The 15,732-nt window shown below is 37.5% G+C and overlaps 1 protein-coding gene across 6 annotated transcripts in view; it reads left to right on the top strand.

Annotated features, from left to right (window-relative positions):
* The window catches only part of arhgef7.L (Rho guanine nucleotide exchange factor 7 L homeolog), a 104,278-nt gene that overhangs the window by 30,603 nt on the left and 57,943 nt on the right, over positions 1 to 15,732 (top strand). For all 6 annotated transcript variants that reach the window (XM_041582392.1, XM_041582393.1, XM_041582394.1 and 3 more), the window contains exons 3-6: positions 1,971 to 2,055; positions 4,953 to 5,083; positions 7,187 to 7,388; positions 10,561 to 10,649. In XM_041582392.1, coding sequence (XP_041438326.1) covers positions 1,971 to 2,055; positions 4,953 to 5,083; positions 7,187 to 7,388; positions 10,561 to 10,649 — 507 coding nt within the window. The remainder of the gene's footprint in view (positions 1 to 1,970; positions 2,056 to 4,952; positions 5,084 to 7,186; positions 7,389 to 10,560; positions 10,650 to 15,732) is intronic.

The following is a 15,732-nucleotide window of genomic DNA, read 5'->3' as shown; positions in this document are numbered from 1 at the left end:
AGACAGAATATATCGCACCCAGGAACTATATGAAACAGACCTATAATTGGGCAAGGTCAGGAAGGAAATGAGGGTCTTTATAGTCCAGTCTATTGGCGCCAAAATTGACGCGCTTGCGTCAGACGCAGACGCCAGCGTCCCCACGCTGACGCCTTCGCCCGATTCTGACGCCGGCGTCCGTTCCGTCGCCGGCGACCAATCACAGGGCGAGAAGGAGATGATGCAGGAGGATTGCGACCAGCCGGAACCATGTGCAGGGAAGAGGAATCGCCATTTTGGACGCCATCTTGGAGCAGGTCAGAAGATTCCATTACACTCTGTGCTGCTGTTGTGGTTGTTTGGGAAACCATTAAAACAAGACGTGGGGCTACAATTTTATTGTTAAAGTTACATTTATATATCAAATATTTCTATTCAGGCTTTTCCTATTTATGTTCCAGATTTCAGTCACACCACTGATTAATTGCTAGGGCAGTCAGTACCCTAGCAACCAGATAGTTGCTGAAATTCCAAAGCGGAGAACTACTGAATAAAAAGTGAAATAACTCAAAAACCACAAATGATAAAAAAATGAAACCAATTGCAGATTGTCTCGGAAACCCACTCCTACATCTTACTCAAATGTAAATTAAAAGTGAACAGCTCTTTTAAAAGGGTTGTGGTAGTCGTGATCTCCTACAGAAGATGTATTTTCTTGTGTGTGTGGGGGATGAACTTGCTTAGGCCAGCTGTTGGTAAAGATTTAAATGTCTTTCTTAATTGCATTCTCACCCCATAGACTTCTTCAAGTGTGAGTCTGAAGTTTATTGAGGTCATTTACTGCAAGGTCATGTAGTTTATCTAGAGAGGTAAATCCTATTCTGGCGAGTATTTTACCCAGCAAAATGTAAACCCGGTATTTTAATAAGCTGCTACATAATTATTCAGTTTTGTTCTTGTCGATGTTTGATGATATGAAGTGTATTTGGTTATGGTACATAGATTGATAAATAGTCCCCTAAACCAGCAAGTGTATCTGCAAATACAGAGTTTGTCTGGCTGTCTGACCAAATGACTGGCTGTATCTGCTTCCTGTTTGGCTATACCAATTTGGCGAATTAACTGATATGGCACTTACAGTCTTGTCACCCAATCTGACCAAAATTACCCATGAGGAAAGCATTTTGCTACCTCTATAGCCAGACTAAGCAGAAGATAGCATTAAAGACCATCTGGAGAATCACTTATTATAATATTGTGTGCAGCAAAAGGCTATTTAGGACAGTGTTAAACTTCTAATTTATCACTGTTTAGTAATTTCCTAATTTGCTCATCATCTTTCTACTTTTATTAATCCCACAATCTCTTTACAGTATATTAGCTGTGGTTTATTTAGTAACTAAAGTGCATGTACTAGAAATATGTGGAAGGAGATGGTGGTTTATTATATGTCATTAAAGTCTTATTTAAGTGCATGTGTTTAATCTAAGCTCTATTTTACTGCATCTAGTAGAATCAAGTCAAAGGCAACTGGATATTTAGCGTTTGTTCCCCCTTAAAAACATTTCACCACTCATCTGAGGGGCTTCTTCAGTTCAACTAGTGATCTGGAGCAGAAGCAAATTATTTGTTGTTTGTGTTTAGGACACCTTTGTGAAAGAAAACATGCGTTGACAAATTCTGTTTAAAGAACTGTTTAAAAGCCTGCTTCTTCCATACATGGGTAATCTAGGTTTGACTCCTTCTGCCCAATCATAACATTCTAAATCTATTAGTATGCAGTGGGAAGCCATGCATCCTGTTATTCATTCTACTTCTGAAAGTCGTTCAATAAAGAGCTTCTAAAAGAACACACAATGAAGGTCTATTGCCAGCTATTTATTTGAAGTTTTAGAATATATTGTTAACTTAAACGTAAACATTAAGAAAAACCACTTTATTATAGGGGAAAAAATGACCGATAATTAAACAATTCTTTCTATTTTTTTCAGACTTTTGATGCCAATGACCTCTATCAGGGGCAGAACTTCAGCAAGGTGCTAAACTCTTTGGTGCTCCTCAACAAAGTTACAGCAGGTAAGTGTACAAATCCAGAGATTACTTTATAAGGAACATATCTAAGTATTTGCTTCCCCTTGACAAATGGTTTCTTCTTGAAGGTTGGGGGGTACCTCATTTTGAAGCCAGATATCTTTGCCAACTCTGTAAAAACATGCCTTTTTGCATTTTGTTAACCTGTGATGATAATATATATCATACTGCACTGTCTGATGTATTGATTTTTTGTCAAGCAACTATGGTTGACAAAAACTACAATTTTCTATATATATTTCTATGTATATTTTTTTCTGTGGTTGTTGTGTAATATAACTTTTTGTCTGTGGATTTCCTTGGGTCCCAACTAGACACCAGATTGGAAGACAGACTGGAAAATTAATAGGAGAGGGCCTCTGTATAAAGATAAGATAAACAATAACACTAAAAAAGGAAGTCTCGCGGAGCACTGGATTCGTGGTTATTTGTTCAGTGACACCAACAACCATATAGCATTTGAAATGGCCTTTTGATAAAAGCCAGAATAGGTAATTGCATAAATAAAAAAATATAGCAAACAAAATAAAGACCAGTTGACAAGTTGCTAAAAATAGGCCAGTTTATAAAATACTGAAAGTTAATTTAAAGGCGAACCTCTCCTTTAGCACTCTTGTCTTCCAGCTGTTTCCTCTATGACCTACAGGATACGGGCTATAGATCTGAACAATGAGTACACAGACAAGCAGAGGGAAAACGGATATCCTGTCCCATCTCCTTGCATACAAATGTAGACTATCTGCCTTTTTATACAAGACTTTTTCTTAGACTTAGCCTATGTAACTGTTGATTTGCTTGTTCAGAAAAGCAGTCTACTGTATGTAGGTTTTTATCATATTAATTAACTCATTTTGCAGCCTTTGTCAAGTCAAAGTGCTCAAAATGACACATGGAAACAATAAGATAAATGATTATAGTGCCATAAAGTTAGTACAATAAGTAATTTTGCACTAATGAAAGTGAATGCAATTATGCTCTTCTCTGGTTCTCCCTTTTACACCTATGAGCCGTGCAACATATCCCTCTCTTACCCACAAGCTGGGAAGATGCATCGTTCACTACTTTCTTTGTTACCCAGTTTACTTTTTTTGTGGATTTAGGCAGTGGTAATCAACAGTGGGTGTATTGTTTTCAAAGCCAGTGCTGTTTAATTTCATGCAAAACCATAGTAGCCTATAATACATTATACTTCAGGATGTAAAAATCTGAACTACTAGTTATAACATGAAATAAAAAGGGACTGTAGAGGTCATAGAGAGACTAGAAGACATTCTTGAAGGTTTGTATTGTTATGCTCAATGTAGGTTGAGTTTTTAGTGATTGGTCAGCGGGGTTAGTGGTTACTATCTCTGGCCGTATGATGCCTATGCTAGCCAGGATTATGCTTAGTTCAGCTTTAATTGCTTATCCATGTGTCACAAAGCTAGAGATGAACCTCCTACAAATGTGGTTATATTGGAATGGACTATGGCGTGGTTGAGGAGGCAGGTGGAAGTTCCCTTGTTCTGCCTGAGGCGATCTTTCCAATTCAGCCACCCCTTCATTCCCACTTCCCCCCATGCTAGAGGAACCGAAGAACAAAAGAAGCCAAATTCACAGCTCTTAAAGTAGCCAGAGGAGTCGTCAAAAGGTGGTCTTTTGTAATGAACCATTATCTGCAGTTCTGCAGGTGTTTGCTGTGTGCTTGAATGCTGTATTGAGCACTTTGGATAGGAAGAATAGAGCAGCAACACTGTACATTGATACAAGTAAACATGTAAAATATATCTTGTACTTTGGATCACAGTTACTACATGGCTTTAATTACTACTACTGCATTTTTTAAAAATGTAAGCTTCGGACCTGCCCATTTAGTCAGTAGCTTATTGATCTGTGTCTGGAGCATGGCGTAAACAGTTGACTGAAATTTGGCTGAAAATTGGGCAAATACAGTCATATGGAAAAGTTTGGGAACCCTTCTTAATTCCTTGGAGTTTTGTTTATCATTAGCTGAGCTTTCATAGTAGCAACTTCCTTTTAATATATAACATGCCTTATGGAAACAGTAGTATTTTGGCAGTGACATAAAGTTTTATTGGATTTACAGAAAATATGCAATATGCATCATAACAAAATTAGACAGGTGCATAAATTTGGGCACCACAACAGATATATTACATCAATAATTAGTTGAGCCTCCTTTTGCAAATGTAACAGCCTCTTGACGCCTCCTATAGCCTTTGATGAGTGTCTGGATTCTGAATGGCGGTATTTTTGACCATTCATCCATACAAAATCTCTCCAGTTCAGTTAAATTTGATGGCTGCTGAGCATGGACAGCCTGCTTCAAATCATCCCATAAATTTTCGATGATATTCAAGTCTGTGGACTGTGACGGCCATTCCAGAATATTGTACTTCTCCCTCTGCATAAATGCCTTTGTAGATTTTGAAGTGTCTTTAGGGTCATTGTCTTGTTGGAATATCCAACCCCTTTGATATTGGGTTGAATTCATCCGACCCTCGATGAATTCATCAGAGTTAGAAAATGCTGTTGAGTGAGGAATGCAGCATCTTACGGATACAGTCCTCTTCTTTCAGGTCTGTATAGGCTCTCCTTATGATCCAGGCCAGTCAGTCAATTATCCAGTCAGTCTGATTTAGCTCTCCATGTGGATAGACAAGTTGGGAAAAAGTCTTATCATTGGGTAACCTTTATATGTATGCCAGGTGTTATTGTGCAAATAATTTTCATTTTCATATCATTGCTTTGCTGCTTTCTACATTGGGCTGTTTTCATGCACAAATACAGTCGTTTATTTCTGTCATTATGTCCCTTTATCTCCTATAAGGTAGGGAATATGTAATGGCAGATGAGGCTTATTCTCTGTGTTGTGTTCCTAGATATTGGCTTGGGAAGTGACTCTGTGTGTACCCGTTCATCCTCTCATCGGATAAAGTCCTTTGATTCCCTTGGGTCACAGTCATTGCTAAGCCGCTCTTCGAAATTATTGCAGAATCAATATAGGAGCCTGGTGAGTAACACCTTTGTAATTAGAAGATCTACAGCTTGTTATTGGAGGTTTATGATACTCTAGTTTTACAGAGATGCTGTCATTCCTTGAAAATACATGCCCTGTTTTAGTCTCAAGGGGTGACTGCTCCATCTGCATCAAGCCAGGCAGGCCTATATTAGTTTCTTAATTGCTGCAGAGTGCAGACAAAGCAACATGAATTGCAGCAGGGGACACTTCAGTACAAAATCCACCTAAACAACCAATCCATTAGGCCAAAGTGATTGACAATTAACTTTGGAATGAGGTAAAAGGTGATTTCTGTTGGAAACATAAACAGAAATCCATTTTATTAGCTCATGTTTTACATTAGTTCCTTATATATATTAGCATCTATTGTAACAACTGCCTTTAAAGGGCACCTGTTGGGGAAAATATTGTGCAGAGTGCATGCGTATAATAAGCTTCTGATGTCACATGCATGTGCATAATGAGCACGTTGCGGCATTTGCTCATTATGTGCATGCATGTGCCCCAACATGGCTGCTCTAACCTGGAGCTCCCTCCTGGTGCGGGTGTCCTAGTGCTGGCAGGGGGCAATTTAATAAAAAGATAAATAAATAAATAAATACTTTTACCCCCAGATGGAGTGCAGGCTCTATCAGCCCACACCTTTTGTTGGGAAAAAATATTTTCGTCCCAACAGGTGCCCTTTATTAAAACTCAGGGAGTCTGCTCAGGGCTAAAAATTAGAAATCAACTAACGTATCAATTTAAAAGAATTTACAGTTCTGTGAACCCCCCCCCCCCCCGAGTAGAGTTCTGCATTGTTTTTGAGTTTTGGGCAAAAACTCCCCGATTCCCTGGCCGTGCAGGCAGTCATGGGGTAACCCGGCTGGGTACCGGCCAAGGTGCGGGATTAATCCCTCCCCTGTGGTTCCAGCAGCTTTGCTTCCCTTTGTGGGCAGTTTCGATGCCAGGGTGACGTCACTTCTGGTTCTGAGGATAAGTTGGGCTATTTAGGGTTGGTTAGTGGATTAGTGGGGTAAAATTGCGGGTGAACCCACACAGGTCTTTACTCCAGACCTGCTTCAGAAAGACATAAGAAGGTTTAAAATTAAACTTTAAAATGCAATATTAGAAAGTATAAAGTGATTGGATTTGCTCCTTGTGAACTATCTGAAACCAACTTAACTGGAAAAAGTGGTGGAAGGTGAACGGCTCCTTTAAGATAAATGTTTTCCCAAAATGTCTGATGACATAGAAAATGGAGATTAATGTAAAAGAGTACCACAAGCACTAATGAAGCTAATCCACTCCACTCATTATGAAAGGCAGATCTGTAGATCCAGAAGGCTATCCATTAATATATGCCTGTATAATGTTCCGTTTTAGCTAAAAATTTTATCTTTACCTTTTTAAGAGTATCCTACAAACTGAAGGTGCAAAGTTTTATTTCATACAAAATTCTATATTCAGATTTCTGGAATATTAAATTGTGATAACATGATTTAGATAATCAACCTTACAAACAAGCATTCCTATAAAATTTCTCTTGCATAGATTTGATGAGGTTATGACGGCCAGACAAAAAAATAAGCTACAATAATGATCTAGTTCAGCTTGTAATATGAGTGGGTGTAACCTCTTGTGTATAATCATAATAGCATCGAAAAGCTGTTGTAATGTAAACTCACATTATTTATTTTCCTTGAATGTATGTAGTGAGTAATTTTTGCAGTCAGTTTTGCAGTGCTTTGATAGATCACTGATGTATTATCCATCAATTTATCTTGTCATATAATTCCTGTATGTATTCTAAGGGAAGGCAGGCTAGCTATAGACTTGTGGGAAGATTAGAATCTTAAGATATTTTTATCGTCCATAACCTTCTCATGGATACCAATGACTTTGACATCCCCAAAAAAGCTTTATAAGAGATCATAGACACAGTTATTCGAAAAAGTTGTGACAACACTGCTATTATGCAACATTGGTCTTGAAGTTTCTGCATCTTTTGCTAACTTTTGCAGTATGAATAGTTCATTGCCAAGAAAGCTATACCACCTTACACATGTTTAGGGGTGGCAAGAAATTACATCTTTGTTACTTTCCTTCCTTTAGGATATGACAGAAAACAGCAACCACCATATGGTGGTACGGGCCAAGTTTAATTTCCAGCAGACGAATGAGGATGAGCTGTCTTTCAACAAGGGGGATATCATTCACATCACGCGCCTAGAAGAAGGTGGCTGGTGGGAAGGCACTCACAGTGGCAAAACAGGATGGTTCCCAAGCAACTATGTCCGAGAAGTTAAGTCATCTGGTATGTATTGTTGTTGCAGTTCCAAAGGGAAGTTATGTTGTATACTCAAGCACAACAAAATAATGTGAGCTTGGTATGCATTCAGTCACATAGCAATCTCAACAGGAAGTAATGGGGGGTCTATTTTCTTTAAAAAATCTTTAAACTTTTATTGTTTGCTTCTCTGTTTACCACTATGAAAAGCTGAATAACTATTTTCTCAGGATTATGGTAATTTCCTCTTAGTGATGTTTGCTTACCTGTCTAGAAACCAGCGCATCCAAAACATATTGCCCTGGAAGCCATCCCTATGCTTGTTAGGTGTCGAATTTTCTCTTCTCTTCTAGTGCACATGGAGATAACAAGAGAAAGAATCAAATAAAAAAGGAAGGAGGAAATAATTTGTCTCTTGGGGTAAAGATCTTCTAGGGGGAGTGAGGGTTTGAAACAGTCAACAATTTCCCATACATTTATTTTGAAATAAATGTAAAGTACCAGATAATTTACATTTGTAGATAAGTTATTTTCACAGCAGATACCTGTAATAATATGAGGAAATGAAGGGGTCATTTACAAACTCAAGTGCAGTAAGTAAAGTTAAGTCTTGTGCACAATTTCCATTTTTCTCCACAATACAATGTTTTTCCAGCTATATTGCATGTAATGCAGTTGTGGCCAATACATGAAAATGAGCGCAATTGCGCTTATACTTTCAGGCACAGTTGCAGTGCCAAGCACATCTATGCAGTAGTGCAAAGAGTGCCTAATATCATTTGTACAACCCCAATTGCACTACCAGTTGTAAACTACCCATTTTGTCTACTGTTTACATTGCTTATGTTCATTGTTTTGAGGTCTAAAGAAAGTAACAGGCTGATAAAGGATTTTGTAAGGTATCCTTTGATTAATTAACAGCCATAATAAAGATGATAAAGAGTGGAGGTATGGATTAGGTTGGAAGGCGAGGGTCCTAGAAACAGACTTAAAGGGATACTGTCATGGGAAAAAAAAATATTTTCAAAATGAATCAGTTAATAGTGCTGCTCCAGCAGAATTCTGCACTGAAATCCATTTCTCAAAAGAGCAAACAGATTTTTTTATATTCAATTTTGAAATCTGACATGGGGCTAGACATATTGTCAATTTCCCAGCTGCCCCATGTCATGTGACTTGTGCTTTGATAAACTTCAATCACTCTTTACTGCTGTACTGCAAGTTGGAGTGATTATCACCCCCCCTTTCCCCCCCCAGCAGCCAAACAAAAGAACAATGGGAAGGTAACCAGATAACAGCTCCCTAACACAAGATAACAGCTGCCTGGTAGATCTAAGAACAACACTCAATCGTAAAAACCCATGTCCCACTGAGACTCCTTCAGTTACATTGAGAAGGAGAAACAGCAGCCTGCCAAAAAGCATTACTCTCCTGAAGTGCAGGCACAAGTCACATGACATGGGGCAGCTGGGAAATTGACAAAATGTCTAGCCCCATGTCAGATTTCAAAATTGAATATAAAAAAATCTGTTTGCTCTTTTGAGAAATGGATTTCAGTGCAGAATTCTGCTGGAGCAGCACTATTAACTGATTCATTTTGAAAAAATTTTTTTTTCCCATGACAGTATCCCTTTAAGTATTGATTTATCCAGGAGTACACCACAAGGAAGCCGTAAAGAGCCTGGGTCTTAGATGAATTAGATAAGCGTTTTCGTTAGTATAACAAAAAAAGAATTTGTTAGGAAGGCATGAATATCTGGTTGCAGGTTGACCATATCAAAGGTAGAATAGGAAAAGAACATTGTTCTTTGAATGGGAAAAGAATATTGTTCTCTAAATGCAGGTCATTTGTAGCTTTACATGAAGCAGTCTCAGTAAAGTAAGCAAGGTAAAAATCAGATTGCATCCATCAGAGAATGGATATGAAGGATAAATAGTTCATGAAGTAATAATGTTTACTGTTAATATAAACTAGATTTTTGTGCACAGGCCCTGTATTTTTGTTTGAGTTGGGTTTGGTCAGAATAATTTTCTCCAGCTTAGCCACTGCATGTTGCAGTGATGGTACATATTGAGATCATGTGAATAATCATGCTCATGCACAATTTAATTGTTTAATTCTATGACCAACAACTATAAAAAACATTGTCCATTTTTCAAATGATATATGCTAACTAAGGTGTCTGCCCTTGATATCTTAAAAATAATAGGATATCAATACACTTAGCAATACACAAAACAGGTTTTACTGTAGTGCAGATTGATAACAATAGTTTTTAAGCAAAAACATACAGATTATTTCCAGATTCAACTCTTAAGCCCATCACATATAGCAGTGATGCATAGGTTGACTTAAAGTGGACTTTTACCCGACCCTAGCCTGCTTCAAATTCGTGCCTGTCCCGACCCGCTCTGGTCTGCACGACTTTTTTAACGTATAGTTGATCATGGGAAAAAAATTTAGTCTCTAGGTCTCGGTTAATGCTGGCAGCCTAAATGACTGCCTATCACAAAGGCAAGATGCACTGGAAATTGTAGATGTATGATCTTTAAAGGCGCATTTTACGAATCATTGGTATCCGCAGTATGGATACATTTTTTCCTTTGAACAGACAGTAAAGATTGTTGCTTCAATAATATGAATCTAGTTTAATTTTTTTTCTGTTAAAATTGTAAATTAATAAAATGTCAGTCGAAAAAAAAACAAAGTCTAGGTTGTGCTATTGAATGCTATATAATTTCTTTCTTCACTCATTTCTTGAAATGTTTTCATGATAATATTCTGTAGAGTTGTGTATGTAAATGAATAACGTTTTGATTGTATGCCTGTTAGACCTTGTATTAATTACATATATTAAAAAACATTTAAGGTCTATGATATGTTGTTTGCATTATCAGAACTCATTAATGGAAACCTAAACTGCATTACTGCAGTGGGTCAGGTACCTGCAAGTTAAGGTTATTTTGCAGGGAGCAGGTATGGCTGTGTTTGTAGGTCTCAAAGTAGGCTTTTTTGCCTTATTTGCCACTTTCCCACACTCTCGATTTATGTAAATTCCAGATTTATGAATAGTGTAGGGACTGTTTTAGCAAGACTTCAAACATTATAGAAAGGAAAGTGATATGATCTAGGACACGTCAATCTTTCTTTAAAATATAAAGACTATACATATGTGTTTATAAATGCATTTTTCTTTAGAAAAGCCAGTGTCTCCAAAATCCACTACACTGAAGAGCCCACCTAAAGGGTTTGACACATCTGCAATCAACAAAAGTTACTACAACGTGGTGAGTGTTTTCTTATTGAGCAGCTACTTGCACAAATATAGTATCTCCGCTTTTGGCATTCAGCAGTGTTACAGCACAGAGCAGTCAAAGCAGTCTATTGCCAAACGTTTATACAGTTTTATTGTATGAAGGATCAATGACTTTATGGTTTGATGTGTAACTCTTACAGATATTTACAAACTGTGCTCTTTATTCATGCATATAAGACATATTATCTTGTGTGCTTTATAAATGTGTTAATAATTTGAAATACAATTGTCGAGTATTTTGCTGCCTATAACTGAGAGCAGTGCCTATAATTGGAGCTTTTAGAAGATTAATAGTGTTGTATTATAGCAGGATGGATGCTGTTGTGGTATGGGTGATTTTATGATTCTTCTCTTGTGGCATCTTAATGGTTTAAAGCCGAAGTATTCTATTATCCCTTTGCTGTTTTTTTGCCATTTTTTTAAGTTAGAACCACCCATAACAAATTATAGTTGGCTGGCACTCCTCTTTACTGAAAATATGCACTGGCACGGGGTATTATTTTAATGAGTGCCATCCTCTTGTCAGTCCCTGGGATCACTTGCACCTGCCATGGGCTCTACATGTGTGCAGTAAAATAAAAGAAGCTTTACTGCACATGCACACAGTCCAGGGCTGCAGCAATGGGGCAGGAAGCAAGATGGTGGTGTGCTGCTCACTAGACTAGAATCCTATGTCTGTGCATTTTTCAATATAGAGGAGAACTGACCTGGGGTCTAAGGCAAGTGATTTTAAAACCAGGTCCGGACCGAGATTCAGTATAGGCTCTGGAATTTAAAGAGGCACGAATAGCCTTTCTCAGGCCCAATAAATAGTAACTGCCTATGGCATCTTAAAGCAGTCCCTCTGGCAATTGCCAGAATCTACAGATTGTCAGTCTGGGCCTGATAATCCACAACTGGGATGCCTAAGCTTTTCATTGTCCTTTAATACGAAGTAAGACTGGAGCAAGAACCGTGGTCTAGTTTATTTCACAGAAACTCTGCCAGTAGGGATTTAAAAGCTCAGGGTTTCTATGAGGGGTTCCTACCTTGTGTTTTTCTTATATATTTTTTTTTTTTTATGTGCCAAATAATAAATGCAATGCAAGCTGGTGGAACCTGGTTTTAAATATATATAGAAGATATTTAATACTGCAACATGTGTTGTCTCAAAGGTATAATGTTCATGTCTAGACTGGATGTGTTTGAATAAGATTCATGCACAGCATTTCTCATGCTTGTTTGCAGAAGGCAAGCAGAATTATGCTATACTGGGGTAATGTAAATCTTAAATCTGTGACAGGCATTGTTTTTGGAACAATATCCGATAAATAGCATTAAAAAAATTGGGTGTCTGAGTCTCCATCTGTTTCCCTTTCTTCCATAAAAGACCACATCCTGTTATTCAAGCTGCTGTGTGACTGCTTTGAGAATTCTGAAGGGAGGATTATTTGTATCTCCTTGGGGACACTCCTATAGGAGTGCAGTTTGCAGTCTCTTTGACGAGATGGGAAACCATTATATCGATTTGTTATTCTGAAATGTGTGGAACCTGGGTCTTTTTTCTAATGCGAAACACTATGCCTTAAGACTATTAGACTCCATATAAACATTTACAAATAAAACCCCAAATGGCCACCATAGCAGATTCATGCTATTTTATTTAATATCAAATATAACATGAAGGCTTGTTGCAATGCCAACACAAATCTGTAAAAATAAAGAATTGTTTATTGTGAGAACTGGCAATTCCAAAAATATTTCCACAAAATCAATTTTACAAATTAAAGATTCAACAATCTGTGACACTAAACGGGTTAAATCGGGTAGTATGAGCACTTAATGTGTACTTTAAAGGGATGGTTCGCCTTAACTTAACTTTTAGTATGTTATAGAATGGGCAATTCTTAGCAACTTTTCAATTGGTTTTCATTTTTTTTTTTTTTTTTTTAAAGTTTGCCTTCTTCTTCTGACTCTTTCCAGTTTTTAAATGGGGGTCACTGACCCCATCAAAAAACAAATGCTCTGTAAGGCTACAAGTGTATTGTTATTGCTACTTTGTATTACTCATGCTTCTATTCAGGCCTAGCTATCCTTTTCATATTCCAGCCTATTATTCAAATCATTGTATGGTTGCTATGGTACTTGGACCCTAGCAACCAGATTGCTGAGATTGCAAACTGGAGAGCTGCTGAATATAAAGCTAAATAACTCAAACCCCACAAATAATAAAAAAATTAAAACCAATTGCAGAATATCTCTCTCTCATATTAAAACTTCACTCAAAGGTGAACAACCCCTTTAATGTCTACCCTGGTTTATCAGCCATGTGCAGCACCTGAAACCACCTGTACTAGTGGTGTTGGGTGGTTTCCATCAAAGTGAATGGGAGAAAGCATGGGCACGTTCTGTCGCTTCTCCATTGGCTGAAATTCACCAGCAAAGGGAGCACCTCCTGTGCTGTTAAACTAAGATCTTCAGCACTTAAAATGAAGATCCAGCATTAGAGTATCCCAATAGATAAATGTCCTCTCATTCTTCCAGTGAAAGGATAATACTGCCATCTGCTGTCTTCATGGTATAGATGCACATGGTACATAATTTGACTGGTCTTGTATGCACGTGGTCAGTGATGTTCTCTTTCTTTCAAATATGAAATTTTAGTATGTTATAGTATGGCTAATTGTAAGCAACTTTTTGATTGGTATTTTTTTTTAAAATGATTTCCCTTCTTCTTCTGACTCCAAGGAGGAGGGTCACTGACCTCACCTACAAACATGCTGTGTAATGTTATAAATGTATTGTTATTGGTTCTTTTTATTACCCATCTTTCTATTCAGGCCCTCTACTAGTCACATTCCAGTCTCGTATTCAAACAATGCATGGGTGCTGAATACAAACGTAAATAATTCTGAAAACCATAAATAATAAAAAATTAAAACCAACTGCAGATTCTTTCATAATATCACTCTCTACAATTCCTTTAAGTGGCTGAGTGCTGGTAGTAATATGTAAACAATGGTTTCTATTCGGGACATTGAGAATGAGATTTTTTTTCTCATTCAGCAGCTGTATCACTCACTCTTTTATGCTCAAAGTTGATAATATTCCCTGCTAATGTCACAGGTATGGGACCTGTTAACCAGAATGCTTTGAACCAAAGCATTTTCCAGATCCATACCATAATTGTACTAAAACAAATATCATTAAAACATTTACTAAACATAAGATTGTTTTGCCTCCAATATAGATTCATTATATCTTAGTTAGAATCAAGTAAAAAGGAAATCATCTTTTAAAATGTGAATTATTTGATTACAATGGAGTCTGTGGGCGATGGCCTTCCTGTAATTCATAGATTTTCAGATAACAGATCCCATACCTGTATATATAAACTTAATTTTTTTAGTTAGATATATTTTGCCCATGGCTCTGTGAGCCGTTTGAGGGGCAGAACTGTTTGAGCCTATCATCCTCTCTACCCCCCACCCCCACGTTTGCTTGTTTTCGTATCTTCTGTGGTTTTGGACTGTTTAACATGCGCTTTAACAGCAAGGCACTGTTCTAGTGCTCCTCACTTTCCTTGCCATATGACAGGGATGGAACTTCTAAACAAACATTTGTGTCTGTGCTATGGGGGCTTCTGGCAGCAGCCTGAATATTTGGCACCCAGCCACGGGAAGAAAGGGGAAGAAATCTGCAAAAGAGGTATAAGTAGTGTGTTGGTTTTCTTTTTTTTATGAAATGCAGTGAAGGAAAAATCTGAGTTGTACTGTTTGTGTGCCTGTGTGTCTAACCAGCTTTATCTGTCTAGGCATATTGTATATTTTTACAGATAATATTCAGGATGATTTTAAAAGTCTCTGTTTTGCGCCTGATAACATTTTAACTTCTTCTACTGACCTGACAATCTGTTAGGTTAACTATTCCTATAACCTCTTTGGTCAGTGATCTTCAGCCTTTTACTTTCTTCAGCCTTTTTCCTTCTACTGTTATTGGAATTTTGGCAATTGTAGTTCAGCAACAGCTGAAGGGTCGTGGGTTGAAGATCACTGCTTAAAGGGGTTGTTCACCTTCAAACAACTAGTTATTTTCCGATAGATCACCAGAAATAACGACTTTTTCCAATCACTTTCTATTTTCTACCGTTTTTTTAATATTGAAGTGTAAAGTGTAATTTTTCACCTTCTAAAGCAGCTCTGGGAGGGTGGTCGCCGACCCTGTAAACTGTTCTAAGTTGAAACATTTACTTGATACATTTCTTATCTTTGTCCCTGCTGAGCAGAATCTCTGGGTTTCATTACAGGCAACTGTTAGAATTGATACAATAGTTGCTAATACTCCAGAGATGCTTCTGAAAAATGTTGCAAAATTGTAACAGTTTAGAGTCTGTGCCTGAATTACTGAGCTGTCAGACTGAAACACCAGAGCCACGAACATTCAACTTTAGACATAGATTCTTGAACAACGGTTAAAAATAAATAATGGAAAGTAATTGAAAAAAGTCTTTATTTCTGGGGAACAATATGAAAACAGCTGAACTGAAAAAAGTGTTTGGAAGGTGAACAACCCGTTGAACAGTTTCTTATTATTTGTATTCTCCTTATATCCCTCCAGTGTTCTAGTATCTTGCCTTGTATAAATCTGCTAAGTGTACTTACTTGTTTTGTTTAAATTGTCTGCATTGTTGAGGGTATACACATGGAGAACTGTATTTAGAGTGTAAGCTCTCTTCAACAAGGCTTTCTTGATCAAGGCACACTTTACCTCTTGTATTTGTTGTATTTTTATGTAAAGTCTAAATGTTCAATATACACCTCCATCTAAAGTACAGCACTATTGAATTTGTTGGCGATCTATAAATATATACTGGTGCCAATGGAATTTGTGATAAATAGTATGTGTGTGTGTGTGTGGTCTAATGTATTGTTGTTTTCTTTACAAAATTGAGAACAGAAGGACACTGCCACAGATTTACTGCTAATGTGCAAATTTATTGTCCACACAACATGTTTCGGGCAGCATATGCCCTTTTTCAAGTGCTGCCCTTTTTCATATGCTGCTCGAAACATGTT

The sequence above is a fragment of the Xenopus laevis genome, chromosome 2L (assembly GCF_017654675.1).
Source record: "Xenopus laevis strain J_2021 chromosome 2L, Xenopus_laevis_v10.1, whole genome shotgun sequence".
Classification (NCBI taxonomy): Eukaryota; Metazoa; Chordata; class Amphibia; order Anura; family Pipidae; genus Xenopus; species Xenopus laevis.
Note: the sequence above shows the minus strand (reverse complement) of the source record. Positions and strands in the feature narration are given on the sequence as shown.